This window comes from Neurospora crassa, linkage group VII, assembly GCF_000182925.2.
Source record: "Neurospora crassa OR74A linkage group VII, whole genome shotgun sequence".
NCBI lineage: Eukaryota > Fungi > Ascomycota > Sordariomycetes > Sordariales > Sordariaceae > Neurospora > Neurospora crassa.
Window position 1 is genome coordinate 153,148 of NC_026507.1, and position 25,371 is coordinate 178,518.

At 53.1% G+C, this 25,371-nt stretch overlaps 6 protein-coding genes across 7 annotated transcripts; 1 reads left to right on the forward strand and 5 right to left on the reverse strand.

Annotated features, from left to right (window-relative positions):
- Window positions 1-395: 395 nt before the first annotated feature.
- Window positions 396-2,257, forward strand: NCU09430 (hypothetical protein; the record flags this gene model as incomplete). The annotated part of the gene is made up of 2 exons (XM_952765.2): window positions 396-1,940; window positions 2,180-2,257. The coding sequence occupies exons 1-2, from the start codon at window positions 846-848 to the stop codon at window positions 2,255-2,257; spliced, it is 1,173 nt and encodes a 390-aa protein (XP_957858.1). The 5' UTR covers window positions 396-845.
- A 1,771-nt stretch (window positions 2,258-4,028) lies between these two features.
- On the reverse strand, window positions 4,029-5,056 carry NCU09431 (hypothetical protein; the record flags this gene model as incomplete). Its single annotated transcript, XM_952766.1, has 2 exons — window positions 4,029-4,870; window positions 4,939-5,056. The coding sequence occupies 2 exons, from the start codon at window positions 5,054-5,056 to the stop codon at window positions 4,029-4,031; spliced, it is 960 nt and encodes a 319-aa protein (XP_957859.1).
- A 1,282-nt stretch (window positions 5,057-6,338) lies between these two features.
- NCU09432 lies at window positions 6,339-9,775 on the reverse strand. 2 transcript variants are annotated; one of them, XM_011396993.1, is made up of 3 exons: window positions 9,713-9,775; window positions 7,327-9,545; window positions 6,339-7,258 (listed from the first exon to the last, which is right to left on the reverse strand). In XM_011396993.1, exons 2-3 carry the CDS (start codon window positions 9,542-9,544, stop codon window positions 6,477-6,479), a joined length of 3,000 nt encoding a protein of 999 aa, XP_011395295.1. In that variant the 5' UTR covers window position 9,545; window positions 9,713-9,775; the 3' UTR covers window positions 6,339-6,476. The 2 variants fall into 2 exon arrangements, with proteins under 2 accessions (XP_011395295.1, XP_011395294.1); XM_011396992.1 differs by having other exon boundaries at window positions 7,327-9,718.
- A 573-nt stretch (window positions 9,776-10,348) lies between these two features.
- On the reverse strand, window positions 10,349-12,681 carry NCU09433 (hypothetical protein; the record flags this gene model as incomplete). The annotated part of the gene is made up of 2 exons (XM_953492.1): window positions 10,349-10,467; window positions 10,554-12,681. 2 exons carry the CDS (start codon window positions 12,679-12,681, stop codon window positions 10,349-10,351), a joined length of 2,247 nt encoding a protein of 748 aa, XP_958585.1.
- A 933-nt stretch (window positions 12,682-13,614) lies between these two features.
- On the reverse strand, window positions 13,615-16,978 carry sms-2 (suppressor of meiotic silencing-2; the record flags this gene model as incomplete). The annotated part of the gene is made up of 1 exon (XM_953493.2): window positions 13,615-16,978. One exon carries the CDS (start codon window positions 16,976-16,978, stop codon window positions 14,009-14,011), a length of 2,970 nt encoding a protein of 989 aa, XP_958586.1. The 3' UTR covers window positions 13,615-14,008.
- Window positions 16,979-20,546: 3,568 nt separating this feature from the next.
- NCU09435 (mRNA 3'-end-processing protein RNA-14) lies at window positions 20,547-25,134 on the reverse strand. The gene is made up of 2 exons (XM_953494.2): window positions 23,668-25,134; window positions 20,547-23,615 (listed from the first exon to the last, which is right to left on the reverse strand). Exons 1-2 carry the CDS (start codon window positions 24,553-24,555, stop codon window positions 21,000-21,002), a joined length of 3,504 nt encoding a protein of 1,167 aa, XP_958587.1. The 5' UTR covers window positions 24,556-25,134; the 3' UTR covers window positions 20,547-20,999.
- Between the last annotated feature and the right edge of the window lie 237 nt (window positions 25,135-25,371).

Consider the following 25,371-nt stretch of genomic DNA (forward strand, 5'->3'; position numbering starts at 1 on the left):
TCACAACTACCTAGAGGTACCGCGAGTTCCACAATTAGTTTCCCAGGCATCATGTTCCTACAATGTCTGCCTGCTGCCTGCTGACGAGTGAAGAGACACAGCTTGGGCGTCAGTCACAGCGTGAAAAGTATGTGCGTGTGCATTTGGGGCGCGGTGGGTGATATCATGTCTCGCATGCGGATGAGTGCCTTTTTTTTTATGTTATTTTGGGAGAACGAGAAAAGGAGAGAGACGGGAAGTGGTGTTGCTTTTTACTTCTAGTATAGGTACCTACCTCTATGTACATAGTAAGCTTTTGTGGGGAATCTTCATGCGGATGGATCGGTGGTTAGTGATCGACGTTCGGGCGACGACGGGGCCGTCCGAGCGTTGTTTGCTACACCGCACGCATGTTCATCACATACCTCCCTCACCTTTGGGGAATGTGATATCAGCACACCAAACTGGGAAGAGCAAAGGTTGCGAATGCCGAACAGCTACCTGGACAGATGGCTGATGACGGGTCTATGTTTGTGGAAGGAACATAGGCGGCGGGAGGTGGAGGTGGAGGCCGAGGTGGAGGTGGTGAGTGTGATGATGCATCGCCGATGTTGATTCTACCTTACCTTACCTACCAGGTGGGGATCAAGGATCACAGTAATACGGCATTGTTGTTGCTATAAAGACGGCATGGAAGAACTTGTCTGTCCATGTCATATACCTACTTACCTCTACACCTCCAGGATAGCAAGCAATCAGTTTTCGTGAGCTTTTAGGCTTTTGACTACATTACCTGCAGGTACCTAGAGGAGCTAAGGCAAAAGATAACTTTGATCCTCCGGTCCTCAACAGCCACAACGAGCATCATGCCTTCTCACTCCGAGCATTCTTCCTCTGACGCCTTGGACCTGCCCTCAGAGTCACCGGCATTCCACCAGAATCCATCCGCCTCCTTTCCCTTGGGGTCAACCATCGAGCCCCCTTCATCGCCTACTATGACGTCCTCCTCCTCCTCCTCTTCTTCCCCCATGGGCTCATCCCCCATCCTGGCTCCCTCCTCCCCCATCGAGCCACCCGATCTTCTGGACCTCCCCACTTCAACTTCCTCTGGCACCATCCAAGCTCAACAAGAACGAATCCTCATCCTCGGCGCAACCGGCAACCAAGGCCGCGGCACCGTTCACGCCCTCCTCTCCTCCAAACTGCTGCACCTCGCCAACTTCCACCTCGCCGCCCTCGTCCGCAACCCCACCTCGGCCGCCTCCCTCTCCCTCACCTCCTCCTCCTCACAATCCGGCGCTGGAATTCCTCCAATCCCCCTCTTTGTAGCCGACTACTCCTCCCCCGCCACTCTCTCTGCCGCATTCGCCGCCTTCCTCCCCACCACCGTCTTCTTCCCGCCCATCCTGTCCGACGACTTTGCTCTCGACTTGACTTATGCGCAAAACGTCATCTCCGCCGCTCGGCAGTGCGGCTCCGTCCGTTCCTTCATCGTCAGCACCGCCTTGGGAACCGATCGCCGCTCCGAGTTCAAAGGGTGGGGCAAGAACGGCGAGTGGTATCCCATGGGTAGCTACTGGCGGGCCAAAGGCGAGATTGAGAAGCGAGTCAAAGAAGCCGGGTTCGCGAGCTGGACCATCATTAGGCCGGGTTGGTTCTTGCATTGTTTGGTGCCGCAGAGGATGTGCGGGTGGAGTTATCTGGGGTTTAGGGAGACAGATGAGGTCAAGACCATTAGGACAAGTTGGAGGAAGGCGACAAAGGTGGCGTGGGTGGATGCAGAGGATGTGGGGGTTGTGGTGAGGGCTGTTGTGGAGGATTTATGCGAGGGGGGTGGGAAGAGCTATCGGAATAGGGGGGTGGATTTGGCGGTGGAAGCTGTGACGGTGGGCGAACTGGCGAGGAAGATGGCGAGGGTGTTGGGTGAGGAGGTCAAAGTGTTGTATGCGGAAGAGCAACAGGTGGGTGGGGAGGCGATGACGGCGGTTGACACGTATCCGATTGCCATCAGTCAGAGGTGGGCGAATGAGTTTGATACAACGTATGGTGTTGATGTGGCGAGGAAGTTGGGGCTGTTGGGGAAGTTGACGACGATGGATGAGTTTTTGGACAGAAACAAGGGGTTGCTATGATGCATGTGGGAAACATTGGGAGGGAGGGCAGACCAGATATCTTGTTGCATATTCGCCACTACCTATAGACCCTCATTACCGGAAACCTCGACGGTACCGGCCTCGTCCGAGACAAAATAGATGAGACCATCCAACCGCTCAAGTAAACCAGTCCGCTACCGCTCGTTAAGATCAAAAAAGACCCTTGCAAGACTGTGATAGGGATTACAGCAATTCGAAAAGACGTCGACTGCTCAATGGCATACGTCTCATCATGGTCGATGACGCGAATTTTGCAAGTATCTGCAAATTCCACCATTTAAGTTTCCTCAATGTCAAGAATATTCCCATTCGAGTTTCCACGATATCGAGAATATTCCTGATAGAGATTGAAATCTTGACACTGTCTCCATCATTGTGTGAGCGTAAGATGACCCGTTGTAGGCTCTTGCCGTCGATATTGAGCGAGAACACGGAGGCCAATGTGGACGTGTAACGTTTGGAGTTGTCGATTGAATCGAAGTGAGCCAATTGCTGGGCTGTAGAATGGGGAAAGCCTGTTGCTATATTGTGTGTGCATGTGTTAATGAGGGGCACTGGATTTGGGCTCGGACAAAACACTGCAACGAATCAAGCAAGGGGAGAATGACGAATAAATAGAAATAAAAGGACAAGAAGAAGAAGAAGAAGAAGAAGAAACTGAAGGTCTTGGAGAGCACAGAGTCGGTCTTCAAGAGGTTCTTTCCCATACGGTCACACTGCCGGTACTTAGTGACTTCACGGCACAGGCAAATGCCGAAATCCCACCGCAGTACCTGCCCTGGCACCTACCTAGGTAGACGACCCAAGAGTGAAATGTTCGGTTGTTGCCATGGCTGCCTGCCCTCGCTGTGCTGTGTTGGAGTGTCGGTTGATCTGCAGATAGGTAAGTACAGTACCGCGGGATGGAGAGCATTGACCATGACCCCCGTGACGGGACTGCTCCTGCCACGCAATGCCAATCCGGCTTGCTCCGCAATATCTGCCCCCTGGCCGGGAACAAAGGAGGAGCGACGGAGCTCGATCTGAGCTCCGTCGAACAAGAGACGGGAACTGAAGATTTTGAACAAGGAAAGGAACTGAAAGCTTCCTGGAAAGAAGGGCTTGGCGTACGTACCGTGACCCTTTCGCTGTATGTCTTTGTTGTGCAGTGGCATTCATTGCCGATACTTATGACAGATCTCCGCGAGACACCGACAATGAGAAAAGCCAGTCAGTCCATGATCAAGAAATCTCGGCTGTCCACTTGACATTAAGGTGAGAGTATCTCCAGCAGCTGCTTACTGAGTCTCATGCAAATACGGTGCTCAGTCTTGAGGCTCAACTGGTTCCATCGTAGATATGAATTGACTGCACCAACAATCAATCCCGTTGACGTCAAGTCACAAGTGCGTGGTCCCTTCCCGGCAATCTGGCAACTGAACCTGCCCCCATCCCGTCTTTTCTTTCCCTGACAGATGAGAAAGAACGACAGTATTGGCAGGGGAAAGTTCGTGGGGCGTGTAGGGGTGTATGTACAGGTAGGCAGTTGTGTGTGTCGGCAATGCCCCCGCTGCTTACTTCGTTCCTTCACTCTTTCGTTCTTTCTCCACGACCTGGGATGACTCTGAGAGCCGAGTTTGGTTTTGGTTGAGTGGTTTGTTGCCAAGAGGAAAGTAGACATCATGATATGTACTGGCAGTGAGTAATTAGAGGTACTAGTACAGTAGGGAAGTGACCAAGTCAAGTGTGAAAGGGACGAGCCGAAGTCAACTCATCCCTCCATCTTCCAGTCTTTCCTTCATTCAAGTGAGTTGCATCGTCCAAGTAAGTACTTTCAACCAAGTCCAAACGCCTCCAATCAGTCTACCTACAAGTATGATCCATCCTTTTACTTCCTCTTCCCTTTACTCATCCCCTTTAACCCCCATGATTCACCTTACCATCGTCATGGTCATGATCTGGACCTAGGTCGATGCCAACCCCATCTGGGAACCCCTCCACATTATCCGCACCATCAATATGGCCCAATACCAAATCAATTCTCCAAACCAAACACGTCCTACTCATCCCCTTCTTCTCCAAGTCCCCCAACCTCGCTTCCCCATACTGCTTCAACACCTCATCCCCCTTCCACACATGATTCTGCACATCCCGATCCCCATAGCCCGTCCGCGCTTGCACCTCCCCGCCCTTCTTGTCGTTTTCCATTTCCATGTCACACATGTCCACGGGAATCCGCAAGTACTGCCCACACTCGTACGAGTCAAACTCCCACTCGCACCCCGGCTTGACGTCGAGCGATATGTCGTAGTGCGTATACCTCCTGACCCAGAGTTCCTCCCAATTGTACGAATGCTGGCGGAAGCCCGTCAGTGGGATGCGGCGGGACAACGATTCGCGGTCCAAGGCGTGGCAAAAGTTGTCGATGGACTCGATGAACTTCCAGCGCTCACCCTGTCTTCCCGATGAGTAGCACGAGAGCAAACTGTTGTCATCGTTGTGGAAGAGGCGAAAGGGGTCGTCGGGGAGAGGGGCAGCGTGGAGGAGGGAGGGGGCGGCGGGTTCGGGTTTTGCCGTGACGGTGGTCGGTGCTGGGGCGACGATGACGACGTTGGACGGGGTGGGTTCTGCGCGGGCGAGGGCCGTTGTGGTGGTGATGGCGATGGTAGAGACGGTGGTGGTTCGTGTGCCTATCACCACAAGAGGAGCCGGGGTTGCCACGGGGACTGTGGCCGTTGCTGAAGCCGCGAGTCTCCGTGCTATTGAGAATGTGGTGTCTGTTTTGGTTAGAGACGGAGACATGGTAGGTAGGTATTGTAAGTCTTACTCTCGGCCTTGGACAGCTGACCACTTCCAGTCTTGGTGGTGTCAGCGAGGAGGGCAAATGTGCCCAAAAAGAAGAGGAGCAGCCCACAAAGGATGCGGGACATGGTGAAGGGTGCCATGGTGATGGACTTCGCTTCAATGTGTTTGTGAGAATTGTTGTGTTTTGTGCGTTGTATGAGATGATGATGATGATGATGATGGAAAGAAAGGAGAGCAGGGAAATGTGTGGGATGTGGGAGGCTTTATAGGTTTGGAAAGAGTTTCGAGTCCTCGCAGCACTGAATCCTCTTTGAGTACTTGATCACGGCAAGAATTGATGACTGTGCGTCTGTCCCAGAATAAAATTACGGACATGAGGTGTTCCGGGATATTTGTATGCGGAAGCGGGACTATGAAATGACATTTGATCTCCGACACAAGCACAAGTGGGCAATGAGGAAGGCGTTAGTGACGGTGGCGAAGGTCTCAACTGGACGGACAATAAACTTGGTCTATCAAGAGTGCATTAGGCAGTGAATACCTATCAGTTATTTTCAGACATCCGTCCATGGTACAGTACCTATAGATGTGCAGGAAACAGGTATATACTAGTAGAAAGGCAGGCTGTACGCAGCAAGATATCGATTTCAGGTTATTCGCACTTGATGTTCTGGAGTGTTATGCCCGAGCCAATTTAAAAAAAATTTCTCTGGTGGGCATGAATGTTGGAGTACAGGTACTTACAGATTATGTATGTAGAGGTATGCTTGATTTCCCTGAAAGTTGAAAATGAAATGCCCGGAATTTTATACGGTATGCATTGTCAAATCCAGGTTTTATCATCGAAAGCCTGCCTGCGAGAGGGGCCTGCGAGAGGAACGCGCTCAATTCCACGGAACTCGAGGGCGTATGCAGAAGGCAAGACGGAAAAAACGGTCTGTCATCTTTCCATACCAGGAAGGGGGGGGGGGGGGGGGGGGGGTTTAGCGAACAGCCATTATACAGTTCGATTTGTTAGATGTTTGTTCTTGCCCCAACTAATATTCTATAATAATCTTATAGAAGAATGACAGTTCAGAAAATCCAACGAACGCTTGATAGTTGCAAACGTTTAGCAGTTTTCATCATCGAATAATGAACGGTCGAAATACAATACAGATACAGTTGAACCAGGTTCACGTTAGGAAAGATCAATGTTCAACTACGTTAAACTGTAACCGCAATTTGAACAGTCACTATGCAGCTCAAAATCTTTGTCAACAGTTGATTTACTGTTCCAAGAGAGGGACAGAGACCGGGAGAGAAATCATGATGCGCACCCAAGTTCGAAATCCATGCATGATATGGGCTCCCATCACGAAATGCTAATAGCATGGTACTAGTACCCTACACTGTCACAAACTCAACTGCGTGCAAGCAGGGCTGAAGAGAAACAACAAAGATAGCATTCATTTAAAAACAACACCTATGTAAGTGACAGACCAGCAAGGTCTATCTGTCCCAAGCGCTGACTCCCAACTCCACAAATAAAGCCCCAAAATCCCAATCCACATGACACGCTCAAAAGAAACTCTTCTTGATGCCTCCCAAAAACAAATCCCTCTTTTGCTTCTTGACGAACCCATCCACATCCTCGGCCCACTTGCTTGTCGTGTTGGCCAAGTTGTCCATGCTATCACCCATGATATTCAACTTCTCGGTGCGCTCGTTCAGCTGGCGTGTCAGGTAATCACCCCATCCTTCTGTCTCTTTCACCTGTCCCTGCAACCTTGCGGTACTTGACCCCGCGGCACCGGCGGCGGCAGGGTTGTAGACTCCGGCACCGTTGCGTTCTGCGTCTGTGGCTGCCATCATTCTCTTTGAGGGGGGACGGTCAGGGCCACCGATTAGGAGGTCAAGATCCGTGGGGGAGATGTATTGTGTGCCGGAGAGCCATTGGACGTTGGAGATTGTAGGTCTGGGTGGGAGTTCCTGGGCCATGTTGATCATGGTGTCGAGGGTGTTTTCGAGAGCACGTCCGCTGCCACCCCAGACTGGGAGGACAGTGATTTCGGAGGGGCCGGTGAAACCGAGGACGTCACCGGTTTTGGAGATGACGGTTGATATGGTGCGTAGGGGGTCGAGCATGGGCAACGGATGCTTGGCGATCTCGCGCAGTCCCGGGAGGGTGTAAGAACGGAGGGTTCGGTCGTTGAAGACAGCAACGAGGGCGTAGCCGTGAGATGACATGGAGGTGTCAGCAGGGGTTACGGCAGCGGCGTCGCAGAGGATGCCAGAGTCAAAAGACTTGGAGGCGCCGCGGGCGTGGGGTGGGCGGAAGATTTTGGATTCTGTTTGGGTAACTGTTGCGGCATGGGTTAGAATTGAACCGAAACGAAAGGAAATGGAGAACAAGGGAGAGAGGAGATACCAGCCACCAAAACACCATCAACTTGTTTCCCCTCCCTCAACCCAGCAACAATAGGCCCCGTAGCACCGGCTTCCCGCCCTGTCTGTACCTCAATAGGACAAATAGCCACTACCTTATCGTCCATATTCGCAACACCAGCCAGCTGGACCGAATACCCCTGGCCAGAAGGTAGCAGCTTGAAAGTAGCCACCCTCCCCATGTTCGTTCCCACGAAGCAGCAGATACTCGAATAGTTCTCGCCTTCCAGCGTCATGACTCCAAATTCAATGACTGTCGGCCACTCGGGCTTGCCCCCGTGACTGGAGCTAGACGAATGCTTAAACAGCCCCCTCTTCTCGCCCTTGGACCATTCCGTGACAGAGCCATGGTAGATTACCTTTGGCCCTCGCAGGTCAATGATGGAGAGCTGTCCACCCTCGGAGCCAGCAGCCACAAAGCCCACATCCGACACCGCCACCACCGTCACCCTCCCCTGAGCCATGTTGTGCATGACAAATGGCTGCAGTCCTTCCTTCAAACTCGGTTCCGCCCTGGAGGAGATATCCATCAAGCCTCCCCTTTCACATTCCTCGGCTCTGGGCGCCTCCTTGCCAAAGTTCTTGTTGATTCCCCACCGCCAAACAATCACCTCTCCCGTCTTTGTGCCGGCCGCGAACTCTCCCGTCTCTTGCGCCATGTGCATAGCCGTCGTTTCCACACCGCCCTCGAATCGGTTGAGCGACCTGGCAACGTCCACTTGACACTGCATGGCATTCTCAATCTCGTCTCCGCGGCCGACATCCCACAAGCGAATGATGTTGTCCGCGTGCAACACTTGGACGATATTCCTCTGCTCCTTTCTCGTTCTGTGACTGTACTCCACTCCTCCTCTGAGTATCTGCTCTCCCAAGCTCCTCTTCTCCGCCATGCCCAGCCAGCGTGCTCTTGGAACTGTCGATACAGCTACTGTTTGAACAAACGGATGGACAAACGAGAGACTGGGGTGCAGCATATTGGTCGGAGAGATGGGGAAACCGGAGGGGAAGGTCAAGGTGATCAGTTCCCCCGAGGAAAGCTGGACCAGAACAGCGATGGGGTCTTGAGCGCCGTTAAAGTAGGGAGATGACCGTGGGATGAGAACGTAGTTGACCACGCTTGCTCCCGGAGGGGTGGAGATGGGGAGAGAGCGCTTGCCGTCGAAGTGGGCAGCGAGAACTTCCCACGAGGATGTGGCATAGATCGGGGTGGGACCGAGTTCGAGAAAGGTGAGGTTGCTTGCGGTGGGATCGTCGATGTTGTGGCCGCCAGCAATCAGAAGACCGGTGTTGTCGGGATCGGTTTGGCAGCACCACGAGATACGGACGAAGGGAGCGAGGCGCATGGGCCTGGGTGGGTTGGAGGTGGGCTCGTTGACTCGGGTGCGGTATAGTGACCTGGCCGTGACGAGACGGCCTTCTTTGGTGTCCCAGATAGCGAGGCTGCCGTCTTCGTGCGCAGTCAGAATGAAGGTGCCCGTGGGATGCCAAACGGCATGGGTAATTTTGGGTTTCCGGGCCATGTGGATTCCGTGGCCGTCTCCGCCGGGAGCATCAGGTGGCAGCTCGTATTCAAAGTACTTCTGGACGATGTTTTGCTTGAACGAGTAGATGACGGCTCCATTCGTGTAGGCAATCAGGATCTTGCCGATATCTCTGGGGTGTAGCTGCATGGACACGAGTCTGCCTGCGGTCGGGTTGGGATCTCGCTCGCGCCAAAAGTTGGGAATGCGAAAGGTCGAGGGCCGTTCGCGGTCGAGGTCGTAGGCTGCGATGTCACCACTCTGTAACCCGACAAAGGCCCAATCCAGCATGGGGTCTGTCACCAGGCACACGACGCCCGAGTATACGTATTTGGCGACCTGGTTGCCCGTGTCGAGGTCCCATATCGCCAGTTCGTTCTTGCTGTCGAGGCTGATGAGGCGGTTGGCGACGAAGCGAAGCTCTCGGATGGACGAGGGACGCGGAGGGCAGAAGAACTTGTGGACGCGGCGTTGGCCAAAGACGTAGATTTTTCCCGGGCCAAACTTGGACTCGTTGGTGCCGACTGCCAGTAGAGACTGGACGGGGTCGTAGGCGAGACAGCTGATCTGGGAGTTGATGCCGTAGCGGGCTTGTTCGTCGGGCATGAAGTGCATGGGCTGGATGTTCTGCGACAGGTCCGTCTGGACGCCGGCCTGCTTTGCGCGGATGAAGGAGGCCATACTGTCTGACGGTCAGTATGGCGGCTGTGATTGTTGTTGTAGTGGTGGTGGTGGTGATGGTGGTGGTAGTGGTGGTATCAAGTCGGAGGGAGCATCTCCCGTCCTTCTCTGGCCTTGGGTTGCTTGCTGTAACGGGCTGAGATGGAAGATGACGGGATGACTACCTACCTAGAGGTATGTTGGGTTGAAGAGATGGACGCCCGGAGCTGAGAACGAGACGAACGACGGGACCCCGACGCACGGTGACGCAGCGGCAGTGACCGCGGGACAAGCGGCGGGGGGCTTCCTTCCACTTCGTTGTTCTCCCCACCTGCCTCCGCTAAAAAGTCCCCTGTAAATTTGCCAAGCCTGTCCAGTAAACGCCTAGAAACTGCCGAGACAGCGCCCAGGGCTTAGCGCTGTGCCGCAGTGCCGGTCGAATGCCAAGCCCCACACGGCTATGCGCGGCCCGTAACGGCACGGAAGTCGGGCTGTTTGAACTTCACATGTCATCGTCATCCACTGGCCACCCACTCTCTACCTCTACGTCAACATCTCAACATCTACCCTAGGTTGAGGTTGATGCTTTGTTCATAATACAGCATCTCGTCAACAAGATGAGACACTTTCACCTGGACCACATCGATGGTGATGTTCACGACTAGTTGGGCCTCATCTGTCAAGCGACATTCATGTCAAAGTGGTCAATTCTACGCCTGGCTTGGTTTTGTTTATTCCCCCTTTTCCTTCTCGTCACTTGTCGTCATCAACACCTCTCCCATCTCTAGCATTACCCGAAATAAACACTCGGTGTCCCAACCGGCATCAAACCCACACCGCCCCTCCCGGCGCCGGCCCGCTCGGCGGTCCTTCTCGTGGCTCCTCCGGACGTTGTTGTCCCTCTTTCTTTGATTCCCTCTCCATATACTGCTCCTTTTCATGTCCTATATGGTTCCTCTTTGTCAACATCATCCTCAACAAACTGCATATCAACTACTAGCAGAGTGTCCTCTTTCCACTTATTACCTACCTTTGTGGTCATCATTCCCTTCTTGGTGTCTACTGTTTTCCTCTTCTTTCCTTGCTTGCTCTTGGTGATCCTCACCATTGCCAACAAGGTCTTTCGCTTTACCTTTCACCGGTCTTCTCACCTCCGCCAGTTCTTCCTCTGTCCTTCTGATCTTTTCAACAAACTGCTCGACATCAACAAGTGTCTCTGTTGCTTTCTGACGCAAATCAATCATCGCTTCACGCACTTGCCCGAATGCTGTCTCGATGCTGGTAGCTTGAGAAATGAGCTGATTAAGGGATGCTTGAAGATTCGCAAGCTGGGTGGTGAAGTTCTGGAATGAAAGATCGTTTTCTTGAGAAACACGGCAAGGCTCAGTGGTAGTGATCGCGTTAGGCTCTTGTCCTGCTGCCTGGTCTTTTGCCCATATTTTTCCTCGTATCGGCCCTTCCGATGGTTTCTGTCTTTCATGGTCTTTACCCAAGATTCCTTGTAGCAGCTCTTTCGCCGGTCCTTCCATTGACTCTTGTCCTATCTTCTCACATGCTTCCCGAGTAGGACCCCCAGAAACAGACAACCCCTCCCAATTCATCACCTCCTCATCCGACGAGTCTGACGAGTCCGTTATGTCCGATGAGTCCGTCGACCACCGACTCACCATCCCCCTCCTATCATCCTCCACTGCCGCAACAGAACTCAACACCTCCGGACTGGCAGTCAATTCCCGAGCAAACATTGGAGCCCCATGGCTGGCATCACCAGCGAAAACATCGTTCGTAGAAGTAGGCGCGGAAGTCAACCCCAAACGGCCCCCATGCGGCACATGCGGTCCCGGTCTCTTTAACGTCGCTGACAGCGGAGAAGGAGTCCTCAACACCTGCTGGGTGCTTGGTGGTCTCAGGTTCAGTCTTGCCGGTTTTCTTAAGATACGAGTGGTATTCCCGATGCGAATAGGCCCTGGACTACTTGGCTCTCTTTCACCTCCATGTTGTCCTTCTAACCTGTCTCCAGGTTCAATGGGAGGTACCATCGAACTCTTGCGTCGGTAGTGGCCTCCAAGTGGCGCACCGGGAGTAGTAGGGGAGAAAAGCCGTGGTGGTCCCCATCTCCGGTCCTCTCCTTTTTTCTCCGAGCCATCCACACACCCCTGACTCCTCTCTTCTCCATTCCCAGCAAGCTCCCTAAACATAAACGCATGATACGTCTCCGCGAAGATCGACTCTTTTCCCTCCGAGCCTTCCATGTCTTGAGAGTATACGGAATCCACGCTTTGTCTCCTTCCCACTCCTCCGGGATTCTTTCTTCCCTTTCTTAGAGGTACCCTCAACCCTAAAACTTGTCCCTCGAAATTACCCCCCTGCCTAGAGGTAGAGGTAGCTGTAGACACCCCACCCCCCTTCTCTTCCGCTGTACCGTGGTCATTGCCCGCAACCAACTTTCTTGTTGGCAATTTGCTTGGTAGAGGTATCTTTGGCTTGGGAATCCCACCAAAAGCAGAAGGACCTCGTCGATGCCGACCCTGCACCCCGTCCACAGCGACAGCGGGCGACATCCCCCCTGACCCTGGCCCTGAAGAAATTATCAGCACAGGCGGGACCACCACTCTCGCACCCTCCCTCGCCGGCGAGCGAACTGCATCCCTAGTATGAGCTGTCTCTGGCCGTGATCCCCGCGATGTTCGTTGCCCGTAGTGGATAGGAGGAAGAGACCCAGACCGGGAAGTCTTCCGACGGGCAGGCCATTGAGAACCTGGAGTCGAAGATACTACAAGTGCCCGATCCAACCACCGCCCAGCAGGCGGAGGTCGTTGTGGGGAACTAGGCGTCCTCCATGGTGCTGGACGCAACGGACGTCGTCGTCGCGGTTCTGATTGTGGTGGTGGTTGTGTGTCATAGCTGGTGCTACCACGTGGAAGACGTCCTGGGAGAGCACCAAGTGGAAACCTTGGTGTGGTAACCGGATCGGATACTTGTGCTTGTGCTGGTGGTGGTAGTGCTGGTGATGGTGGTGGTGGTAACGGCGCAGCTCGAGGATGGGAGTAAGTACCCTCGCTCAATGGATTTGCCAGTCCTTCACGCGCTATAGTTCCATCCCCTCCGTGAGCAGGCGGAGGTGGTGCAGGTAGTTGTTTTCTTCGGTGTCGATACATGGGTTTTGTCGATCGTCGTCCTCTTTGCCCACTGTTCTGGCTTCCTGGATATTCCGTATTTTCTTCGCGTTCCTAGGTAGTTTTCCGGCTTGATGTTTTTTTTTTTTTTGTTTTTTTTTCTTACTTTTTGACTCGCTTATCTCCCAGCTGCCCAACTTTCTCACTTTCTGTCTTTTCCCTTCCTCAACTCTTCTCCTCTTCTAGCCCGGATATTCTTTCTCTTTTAGCCTCGTGTTTTGTCTTCCTGGATTTTTTTCAGTCAGTAATCCAGGGTAAACACCTAACCTACAACCTTTCCATCGCACAATCATCAGTGTCCATCAGTCCCCCAACCCGAAAACTTACCACAAACCAGTTAAGTGACAGTGATGGTCTGCCAAGAAAGATTGAACTGCCGCTGTGCATCCAAGTTTGGTATCCGTCGTACCTCTCGGCTTCCAGCTTCGCCCTCAAGTTCAAGTTTCGTAACTAAACTTTCCACGATCACGTCAATATCTTCTCTATTAACATTGAAAAGTTGTAAAATTGCACCAAAAAAGACTTACTTTTACTAAACAAAAGATTTTGTGGTTGATACACCAAGGAGCGCGAGCCAAAGAAAGCAAAGGTTTGGCCTTTTGTATTCGATTTCACCAAATAGGCTGCTGACACACTCGCCCAAACGCAATGGGCAATTTCACCACCACCAAGTTGTAACTTTATCCAAAACATCGTCAAGCCCATCAATCATCAATCGGTCAATCACTGCGCCATGCAATCCAATGCGTTGTTTCTACCGAGCGGGCAACAAAGCGACAAGCGTACCGGTCACCACATTAACCATCTCAGAGTCTCCCAAACATTGGCATTCTCGGTTGCTTCACCCATTCACAGCACCAACGTCATTGCACGGATTCACAGTCAATCACTCATTCACATTCACGAAACAAGCTTCAAGTAAACGGCACCTTTCTTATGCTATGGACTTATGTAGAACTGGTAATACTGGAAAGAAACCCAGACTCGGATCGGAAACTGTTTGTGCAAGTGCCATCCATGAATCCTGTCCATATATCGGTCCCAAGATCCTCCCAAGTATTGACTCCCTCCACGGCCACCAGCATCTCGCTATATGATCCATTGATCATCCTATACTACCACCATCGCTCATGTCGTCCAAATATATTTGGCCCCGATGGGTCACGATAACCTGCCCAAGTCCCAAACCCTTTGCGTGCCGCTTACCAATCACACCCCTCTCCATCGTCGACATGTTCCACCTAGGCAACAATGTCCTGAAATGACCGACTCAAGTCCCGTCAAGAAAGGCCAGCCAAAGCGACCAAGATTAGACCCACCACATGGTGTTGTGGATGCGGGGTTGCATGGGAATCAGCCTGGGAGGCGGGTTGTTCTTCTTCCAGTCGCTGCTGTAAGTAGTGGGATCTTGATGCTTGGCAACCAAGTTGTTCGGGTTGTTCACCTGGTCCCTGACCTTCTCAGGAACCCGTGTATTGTTGCCATAGTCCCGGTTCTCGTGGCAGCGAGCACGCGCACCCGCCAGATGGGCATAGTAGACAGCCGGATGCAACGAGATGGGCGTGGTGGCACGGCAGAAGGTGTAGCACTGTTGGTAAATCATCCTCTGCAAGTTGTTCACCTTGGGCTTAATCTCGTCCATGAGGACATGGTAATGAACAGGACGCGCCGTGCCCTGGAGCGCAAAATGCGAGCTCAGGAAGAAGTCATAGTGGAAGGGATGCGTGACCTCCCTCTCCACCAGCGTGCCAGGCTCGGGGTTGCCGTTCTTGTCTCCCCTGTCGGGGAAGAAGCGAATGTGATGGCGCTTGGTGGCCACAATCACCGTCATCTTGGCATCCTTCTTGTTCCTCTCCCTGAAGGCCTTCTTGATGGCTTTCACCTCCTGCTCCATGACATGGGCAAACTGGCCCTCGGAGACACCGTCACGGAAGTAGTAGATATCCTCAACCTCTCTGCCCGTCTTCTCCTTGTAGGCCTTGAGGAAAGTCGGAATCCAGGTACTGATGTTCTCGTCGGTCAGGATCTCGTTGTGCCAGCCGTTGGTCTGGACGGCAGCGCGGTACTGATAACCCTCCACGTCGACTGAGGCGCACATGGCAGCAATAGACGGCATGTCTGAGCCCGGCGATGCGTGAGTCACATCAACGCCAATCATCATGGTGGGCCTGATAAAGAAGTTGTGCGACTTGGCCTTGGTGGCAGTGAGGCTGGAGGTCTGTCCGCCCAGCTTTGCGTTGACCTTCATGCAGACATTGGAAATGTACTGCCCCTGTGCCTTCTTGACATGGTCAGCCTGCAAAACTTGAGTGACAATGCCGTAGCGGCACTCAAAAATCTTCTTGAGACGCTCATACACATGAGCAGACTTGTCCGGAACGGCAACGAACACGATCTGCGGGCACAGGTCTGTTCTACCTCCGACAATCTGGGGGACGTGCTTGTGAAGTTCGTCGGCTAGGGTAGCTGGGTTTGCATTGATGTTGGTCGTGTAGGGGTTCTTCGCGATTCTGCCGCCATGTCCCTTGTAAATGTTCGTGAATTGCTGGACAAAGTTGTTCACCGCCCTCACATCGACACACATGTTCAGTCCAATGAAGCCCCAATGGGTCAAGGGCTCCTTGTTGGCTTCGATGAACCGGGCGCCGCGAAGGTCCCAGCGACCGGTGTTCAGGGGTCTGGCGGTCTTCTTCTCAAAGAAAACCTCAGGGTGCCTGAGCACCTTGGCCTCAGTTTTGGCCATTTCGGGGGAGATGCTAACACCGAAGGCCTTGAGGTACTTGTCGTTGGCCCAGTCGAGACGCTGAACCGACGCACTGATGTCCTTCTTGCGCTGGTCCGGGCGCTGAACGGCAAACTTGATCATGGAGGCAGTCTGTTGAGGGTCCAGCTTGTACTGGTACTGGTTGAAGCCAACGATGTTGCATACCTCGGCAGGGAAAGATCCAGCACGTGTCGTCTCAATGACGGGCCAGCCAGCTTGACGGACCAGATAGCCGTATCTCTCCTTCATGTAATCCTTAATGCAGATCTCCTTCTCAGTGCCATTCTGCTGCTTCCAGTTGAACTTGACGTTGTAGGAGTTGGCGCCGTTAGGGCCGTGCTTCTTGTCGAAGGCGAAGCCCTTGATCTTGTACTCCTTGGTCTCATTGGGACGATGGAGGAGCGTGAAGCGACAGCCCTTCAGGCGGCGCAGGGCCCTCATGGCCTCAGACTGCTCGTACCTTCCCTGGCTGACCAGGGGCTTCAACACGCTGGTGATCATCTGGTCATCCAGGTTCTGGAGCTGGTTCCTGCTCAAACCGCCGTAATTGTTGATCACGTACTTGATCATCTTGTCGGCTGGGTTGGCCTTCCAGAAGGTCTGGTTGCTCACATCAACATTGACACCCAGACCAATCTGCTTGACGTTCTCGCTTAAGCGGAACGAAGCGTACACGCCTTTGCACGCCATGAGGAGCATATCGAGGTCTCGGCCGGGCATCGAGGGGTGAAAGAAGCTGCGCTTGATGGTTTTCATGCGCTCTGACGGTCCCTGGCGGAGCAAGTGATCGAGGAAACTCATGCACTCGAGCACATGGTTGTCCCAAGGAGCGGTCTTCATGAGGTAGGCCCTCAGAGACTGGAGACGGACTTTACCAGTGGGCCTGATGGTGATGTGGAAGGCATTCTTCCTCTCGCCGCCAGGCTTGCGACCGCGCTCCTCGTCCAGGTCAACCAGGAGACGCATCTCGTCAACCGATTGGGCCAACCAGGCCAGCTTGCGCCCGTCGTAGATCCAGGGCTTCTTGGTGACCGAAGCAAGCTTCTGCTGAACAGCCTTGGACTTCCAGACCTTGTCGTAAACGACGCCGCCGGTGGGTTCAGGGCTCAGAGCAACGTCGTACTGGAAAACATCCATGTTGGCGATCCTGGTGACAGGATACTGGTTGACGGAGAGCCTGGTAGGGGTGCCCTCGGTGTTGAAGCCGCTGCGAGTGGCAAACGTGCTGCTGATGTCGGTCTTGAGGTAGGCGTCAGCAGGCAGGTCGACGCGCTTGCCGACACGCTCCTCGTGGCTCAACGGGGGACGAGTATCCATCTTGCCGGGGTCGTAACCAAGAGGGGGCGGAAAGTTGGAGCGAGCCTGACCGGGAGCAGCACCCGAGGCAGCAGAGGCGCCCGAGGGAGTACGAGCGTGCGTGGAAGGCTGAGGCGAGCCGGCAGGACGCGCCGGCAAGGTCATCTGACGACCGGACATCTTGGGGCTCGAGCCAGCGGGAGAGCCAGGAGCAGACATTTTGCAGGTACTGGTTGAGGCAAGAGTCAGTGGTGGCTCAGTTTTGTGGGTGAGTGACAGTGTGATGGATGAGGAAGCGAGGTGGGTAGTTGTGTCTGTTGCGTGGGCAGTGAGGGGAGCGGAGGGTGTCAAAACTCACAAGACTGTAGACTGAGGTCTAGGTCAAGTCGCTGTCGAAAAACGAAAGTCTTGGTCGGTTGCTGGGGTTGATGCAGTTGCTGTCAAGAGAAAGAGATTGAGAGAAAGGCGTAAGCGAATGATTGTTGGTTGAGTGTGATGAGGAGGAAGTTTGGAAGAGGATTAGGAGGAGGGGGGAGTGGTTCTTATAGATTTCTGGAGGATAATCCACGGGGTGAGAGGAGGGTACGTACCTGGATGCAAGTGCGTGAAGGGGAGCAATCAACCAGACCAGACGAGAAGAGTAAGTCTGGATGAGTCCTTTCTCTGACTCGTCTGAAGACTGTGATATGGAAGGTTTGAGGGTTGCGATGAGAAGGAGAAACGGTGAGCACGGCGAGTGTTTGCCTCGCCTAGAAGGTGGGATGACTCGCAAGGAGAAAGTGTGGTGGGGGAGAAAAAGAGTGGGAAGAGGGAAAGAAAAGTGAGAAGGAGATGAGAGGGGCAGCAACTTAACAGACGACGAGAGTGCTGCCTATGATTTGCGAGAAAGGGTCGACTGGAAGGCACGGAGCGCAAGTATGGTCCGACACTCGGCGGCAGCTCTTGCCAGTTGCGGTCCTTTCCTGTGGTGGCCGTTTACATGAAAGTTTCGTCACCATGAAAGATTGAACTCCGAGAATGATGAGTCCAACGCTCTCTGATATAGCGTCAAGACTGAATCACCTTCACGCGACATGGAACTGTTTACTACGTTGTGGATGAGTTCATGTCAAACACTCGGTGGATGGCGATCCCATGGTCACAAAGATGTGACAGCAACAAGATGGGGATTACTCAAGTTTGGACCTCGAAAACTAGGGGAGAATTACTCTTCAAGCTTACAAAACTTTCTCCATTTGTGGCTACCTGTGACAGGAATCAGGAAAGAAGTTGTGATGGAGTGTCCAGGGGCAGTCATTCCATGGGATCATCAAACACTTATGACTTGCCCAGTTATCACCGTAGTCTTGACTCCCATCCTAGTGTGTTGCCACACAAGCGAAGATACTTTCACTGATGAGAGCAGGTGGAATGGTTGATGCTGTAAAGTTTCCTGTTTGCGTAAGGTAAATACTAGGTACCTTCACTTGGTAATAACGGTTGTCACGAAATCATGGCGTGGTAGGCAAGTGCCAACCTCAAGACGGTTTGGGCCTCCAGTGGGAATGGCACCAAGTGGACGGGAGGCAATCTGGTTGGGAAGTCGCGACTCACAGTGACGGGCCATCAACCTGCTACTACTTAGCTTTTGTGCAAAACATTGTTGGGTCAACGCCCAGAGGAACGAAGGTCAGAGATCACGTCATGGTAGACGGATTCGAAAGGCGCTTCCAGGTGAAATGTTCTTGTAGTAGGTGATGGTGCCCTCAGCTGTCGGCATTCGCAATCAGGAGAACGTCATGTGGATGATCTTCCTTTTGATGACGCTTCTTATATGATAAGCTTCACCCGCTATTTCCAATCTCTTACCAAAGGGCCATCATTTGCAAAGATGTTCACGGAGAGGGTCATGGCGGAGGAGTGGCCAGTTAGACAATCTGGGGAACTGACCCCGCCGTGCACATGGCAATCACTCTAGCAAAACATCCAATGATCCAGTCGGGACACATCCAACCTGAAACCAGATTCTGGGCCGCGACATTCTTGCAATCATGATGCTGCCGTCATCTTCTCATCGTTTCTCGGAAGTGGCAGTAGCGAAACTGAAGCTGTGGAAACTGTAAACTTCTTCATTTGCACGACTTTGATCTCCGACGATTACGGTAACAGCACCCCTAAATCGCGCCTCCACGACAGCTTCAGGAATCATTCCGACTCAATACAAAACTGGCACAAAACAGCTGTCAACAAAAGGCAGCCGTTACTTCCCTTTGCCCTTCATCAGTCTGGGGAGCAAGCATCTTGTGAACCTTCACTCCCCCTTCGATATTCAAAAGCTGCTCCATGTCGTCCAAACCGGGTCCAATCATCCCGGCGAACGTCTTTCAACTTTTCGGATAATCACCCTTGCCTTGGTGATCAGGTCCCATTGCTTTTTTTGCTTGAACCTTCCACCCGTTCATGTGATTGCTGGTGGTCCAGTCGAGTCTGGAGTCCGGAGTCCAGACTGTCGATGCCGACGGAAGTCACGGAGCGAATGTTGAGGAAACAGAAGGATACCACCTACCTATTTTCCCTCCCAAGTACGTTCTTAAGTTGAAACGGGACAACATCGATATATAGGCGCACGGTTGCTTCATCTTGGGAACCAGCTCGCCTGTGAGAACCGAGAAAGCGCGCAGGATGGGGATACTTGGCTTGACTGGAGACTTCTCCCCGGTGTTTTGGAGAGTGGATTCCCGACCTGGATGGGAATACACGTGGACACAATAACCATGAAATACTACCTGATGTTCTTTTTGCCTAACCTTTTGAGTCTACTTTGGCGCTTTGTTGGTGTGGTCAAAAGTCGATGTTATCTTCATTCTATTCTCGTTCATTTCATTCCGCTTACCTCCAACCATCAACTTGCGCCGCGGAGTCCTTCCCGTCTACTGTCTACTTTCTACACTTTACCGTTTGCTGCTTCTTCGCTCCTGCCCAACCTTTGTTCCTGGCTTTTCTCCCTTGAAGTGTTGAGTTTCCTGTCATTCTGCTTCTCTAGACGTTCCTCCCTTGCCACGCCCGTCCCATGTATCAAATGAATAACGTAGAGAACCTCAACACAGGAGAAGACCCAACAAGTTTGGCTGTTTGGGCACCCTCGTCCCTTCTCCCCACGCAACCGAACGCAACTTCCATCTGTCAACATAACCAGCTCCGATCAGAACATCCCACTGCTCCCGTCTCATCTGTCGTCGAACCTCAACAGCCTTACTTTCTCATCTGATTTCTCCACTTTTTTCCAGGTACTTTGGTACCTTCTTCCCTCCAGCAATATCGTCTTATCGTCTCATCTTCCATGCGAATGAAACGGAAGGTCTGGGCGGTTTGTCTTGTTCGTTGAGGTTCCTCTGGCAACTGTTTGCAAACGGTTTCTACTGGAGACAGACTGCGCGGAGACGATGCTGGAGCAGGAGACGTCAACAATGAGTTCCATAGTAGTATAAGCACCAGGTGAGCCACCTGCTGAGAAAAAGGTCAAGATTTCATTCGTGGTGTTGGTTGGGTACGCGGCGATGTGAGTTGGCCACCCCAGAGTACTCTGATTTGGTGCTGTGGTGAAATACGCCTGATTTTTTTGGGCGAAGACGTAATTATTGGCTTTCCTTTTCCTTTTATTTTTTTTTTTTTTTTTTTTTTTTTTTTTTTTTTTTTTGGGTTGTTGTTGGTACACAGCGAAAGATTGACGATCATGGATCATGGATCATGGACCTGGATCGTACAAGGGCAGAGCACAGCACAGCACAGCGAGGGAAATCAGAAGTGGGAGGAAGTAAGGAGCATGATACCGGAGCAACTATCTAGATGACACAACACCTAGCTAGGCTCGAACCAAAGGAAGTAATAGGTATTTAGCAATGACAGCAACTGGAAATCTGATAATCTACCTATCGTCAGTTCATGCTAAACCTTGCTAGCGAGGAGCGCAGCGGCAGGTAGAAAGTCAAAAGCAATACCGAGGACGGCCACCGTGAGTAGGAAGAAGATTTCGTTCGTTCTCTTTCCAATTCCCTACAAATAAAGCTCAAAGTTCAAGAACCTAGCCGTAACCCACTTTCTTCTGTCCTCCACCACATGCACATTTCTCCTGTTCCTGCAGTTGACGAACCCGATCCCTTTCCCTGTACGCTCCTCATTCGCTTTCCTGTCCATTCCCTCCAACCCAAGTACTCCATCTCCATCTCCACCATCACTCTCATCAACCTCATTTTACCTAGTACTAATAAGGAGGAGGAGGGTTTCCATATCTGTACCCCTGCGGCGCCGGTGGCTGTCCATACTGCTGCTGCTGCTGCTGCTGGGCCCATCCGCCATCATACTGAGCCGGAGGCGGAACACCGTACTGCGCAGCCGGAGGCGGTTCATAAGACCCGCTGGACTCCGGCCTGCCCACAGGAGCCTGGCGATACGCAGCCGTCGCACTAGCCAGTCGACTTCCCGGACCACCCGTGAACGGGCTCAGCGGTCTCCCTCCAAGCGGTCCAGGCGATTCGCGGTAGGCGTAATCCTGGGAAATGTTCCTAGCATGTCCACCGCCCTGGTAGCCACCACCACCACCACCACCACCCCCACCACCGTAACCGCCATATCCATCTCCTTGCATCTGCTGCATCTGCTGCATCCTTTCCCGCTCCCTCTTCCAGTCCAGATACTCCGGCACCTTGACGTTCTGTAACAACGAAACCATCCGCGACGGGTTCAGTCTGTGGCTATCATAGAATTCCACGCGGGGGATCTGGCTAAGCAAGAAGGTGATGTCCCTGGCAATGGGAGCAACCTGGGAACCGGCCCCGGAGCCGCTATACGCGCCGGCTGCTCCGCCCATGCGCCGTTGTTGGTCCAGTCTGCGGCCGGCTGCGCCTTTGAGGGGAGAGGCGCCTCTAACGAAGGGGTCATGTTCGGAGCGCGCAATCTTGCGGGGGTGGTCGTCGTAGTCGCGGTCATCGAGGGGCCGCTTGGCGGCGTAGGGGGCGAAGGGAGCACCGGGACCGGCGCTGGGAGACTTGAGGCCCTGGGGACGGGGGCTGAAGCCCGCGGCGGGGGTGTCGCGCTGAGACATGGGAAGTTGGGGTTGCTGTTGTTCGATCGAGGGCATAATCATGTTCTTGGGCCGAAGCTGGGTTGTCGGGCTGACAATGATGCGAGCTGTGATAGGGTCGAATTTGTCCGAGGCATAACGGGCCGTGAAGGCAGCAAGTTTAGGGTCTTCAGGGAAGAGCTCGGCCATGCGCTTCTCCAGCTTGGTGACTTGGGCGAGCTCGCCAAATTGGGACTCGTATTTGTGGAAGTACTGGTAGAGGGGCTTGGCCTTGTGGACGAGTTCGGGTTTTTGGGTAAGTCTGTTGACGACGGTTTCGAAGAGGACGCGGGCGTTGGTGTGATCATCCCGAGAGTGAAGGTACTTGATGTTCTCGAGAGTAAAGTTCTCGTCCTCTGGGAAGAGTTTGGCACCGCGGTCAAAGATCTTACCACCAGCGGGATCTTTGTAAATAGTCCATTCTAGCTGAGCGACAGCCGCATAGACATCACTGGTAAGACGACCGCGAGCGCGGGCATCGTGGAATGCCTTGCGCATGCCACCAAGCGGAACGTTCAAGCCTCCCTTGCCCTGAACACGACGCATGGCGCGGATCAAGGCGATCCACACGAAGGAAATCATCCGGGAGAGCAACTGAGTCTGCGCGGCATAACCCTTCTGGATAGCCTCAATAGGCGCCTTCTTGATGTTATCTGCCGCTCCATCGCCGTCTTCGTTGTCAGAGCCTGCCTTGGATTCTTGCGCAGCAGTCATCTCCTGAAGCTTGGCGATCTGTGCGGCCTCCTTTTCTTTCAGGCTCTTGATCATGGCGTAAAGTGTATCCAACACCTTGTTGTAGGGTGCCTTGACTGCCTCGCCACGCTGAATCTTGGCCTCGTCATTCTCCTCAATGGGGTAGGTCGACTCGATGTGATCCGCGTGCTTGAAGGCGAGAAGCACACTTTCGGGGTTGGCTTCGATGCCCCGGATAAGAAACTCGACCCCGTTAGCATTGCCGTCCTTGGTGACCTTGTTCTCCACGGTGGTAATGTTGTTGTCGAAACACCACTGAGCCGCGTCAACCCACATCTCGGGCCAGAAACGCAGGGCCATCAAGGCCTGGTTATAGACGTAGAGGATGCGCTTTTGGTACAGACCCGGCTGGTCCTTGTCGTCCTTGAGATCCAAGGGATCGGACTTTTCCCAAGCAATCCACTTCTTCCAAATCTCGACTTGCTCCATGAACTCCTGGTCCCCATCGAAACCAGGGGCGGGCGGAAGACGAGGTAGGTTGGTCCGGTTTAAGCCCCTGGTGATGTGCTCCAGCGCAGTGTTGGCGCTCTTAGCTGACATGTAGGATGGTGACTTTTCGCTGAGATATTTCCTGCCCGTCAACTTGTTGAGACCCATCTCGAACTGGTCGTACTCCTTCCAGAGAGTGTTGACATTAGAGATAGGCACGCAGATGGCCCGCTGGTAGGCTTTCCTGAGCTGGTCCATCTTCTGCTGATCCTGCCATTGACTTCCTCCGACCGTGCCGGGGCCAAACTTGATGAACTGAATGTATTCTGCCCAGATCTTGCCAGAATCCTTGTCCAGACCAATGTTGTCAATCACGAACTCGTAGGCTTGGGAGACGGTTTGGCGAGCCTGGCCGGTGCTGTCGTTCAGATCATTACGACGGCGAATGTAGTCCAGATACCGGGTCCAGAGGTTGACGTTGGGAGTGGTCATAAGACACTTGGCGAAAATGCCCTCGGCTTGGGGAAAGTTATTGAGGCTGAGCTCAAGATCGAGATACTCGACCCAAATATCGGCCTGACTGTCGTTAGCTTGGACTGTTTTGTGTGCCATAGATATGCTGACTCACGGCTTGAGGAAAGATGGCAAGGAATCTTTCATAGACCTGTCTTGCACCATCAATGTCATTCCTGGCTCTCTTTTCCTTCATCAACTCCAACCAAGCATTCATTGCGCCTCGGGGATCATCGCGGATCTGGTCTTCGTAAATGGCTACTCTATCAGGAGCCGGCTGGGTCACGGGGGTAGGGTCGACGGCAGGGGCAGCGGAACTCGGTGTGGTCGGAACAGCTGCGGTAGTTGCGCCGGATTGGTGAGACACCTGTTGGGGCACTGGAGGTGCATTAAAAGTAGTAGCACCAGCATTGTCTTGGACGGTCAATGTGGCAGTCTGGGGAGCAGGAGAATGCGACTGAGGAGCAGCAGTAGCAGAGGCGGAAGCCGGAGCTGGAGCAGAACCACCACTTGATGAAGCACCAGAGCCCGTCTCTTTATGCACAACTTGGTGTGGTTGCTGTTGCTGTTGCTGCTGCTGTTGTTGTTGTGGTTCACCATCATCATCACCATCTTCATCCTCGTCGTCAGAGTCTCCCACTAAGAAGCCTCCAGCGGTCCGAGGTTTCTTAGCCACGGGGGCGGCAGGCTGGGGAGCGGTCTTGGAATCTTCTTGAGCAGGGGCAGAAGGAGGAGCGGGAACAGAAGACGTGACGACAGAGGCAGGATCGTAGTCGTCACCCACATCATCGGTGTTTCCATCTTGCGATGGGTGATCACCTAGGTCATTAGGGTTTGATTCAACGGAGTATTCTGCTTCTTGATGTTCCGAGCTATGCTGAATATCTTGTTGCTCGCTGCCCTCAGCCTCCCCGTATTGTTCGCTGCCATCAGCCTCGCCATAGTCCTCTTGCTCCTCCCACGAGGCAGCGTTAATGTTTGTGGGGTCGTAGTCGTCGGACATGTTTTGTGAGTTCAAGTTGGAATCGAAGATGGAAGCGGTTTATCCTAGCTTTGGAAGAACGGTATTTCTCGTGGAAGTGAACGGGGTGTGGTCGAGGCGCGTCGATATCGCAGGGCGGCAAAGAGAACAGTCGGAATCAGGGCCGTGGAGACGGGTGACCTATGCTTGCATATTGCTGCTACGGTAGGTGCTGCGGCTGTAGCTAGCTGTATATGTAGCTATAGCTGTCGGGGTCCGTCACAGTCGCGGTCGCGCAGTTTGAGGGTCGATGGGGGGAGGAGAGGTCAAAGTCAAAAAGAGCTAGGTGATAACCAGTTGACTGGACACCAACAAAGAATCCACCCAGAGGGTGTGGAAAAAGAAAAAGAAGAAAAAAAGACTTGTTGATATTGCGCAAATACTATCGTATTCCAGAATCCGTCGGAGAGGATGGGCGAATATCGCAAGGTCCAGTTGGAGTCGGTGTGGATTTGTATTTTGTTGTGTGTGTTGTTGTTCGTTTCCTTGTCGTCGAATGGAAGATTGGATGCAAAAGAAAGGCCAAAGTTGGAAAGCGGACATCCAACGACAGAACTCACATTGCCCGAGCTTTGACAGTTCTGCTGCACTCACTGCTGCAGTCACTCACTGAAAGCAAAAGTCCGTCGCGACGCTAGAGCGCACTCCATGGAGTCCATGGAAGTTCAATGGACGACGCTGAGTGGTCGGATTCTTTCAAATTATGGGTTCTTCTGCTGCCTCTTTTTTCAAAGCTTCAGAGGATCCACTCCCGGGCCGTCCAACAGCAAACCATCCACATGAGGCTGAAAGTGGCTG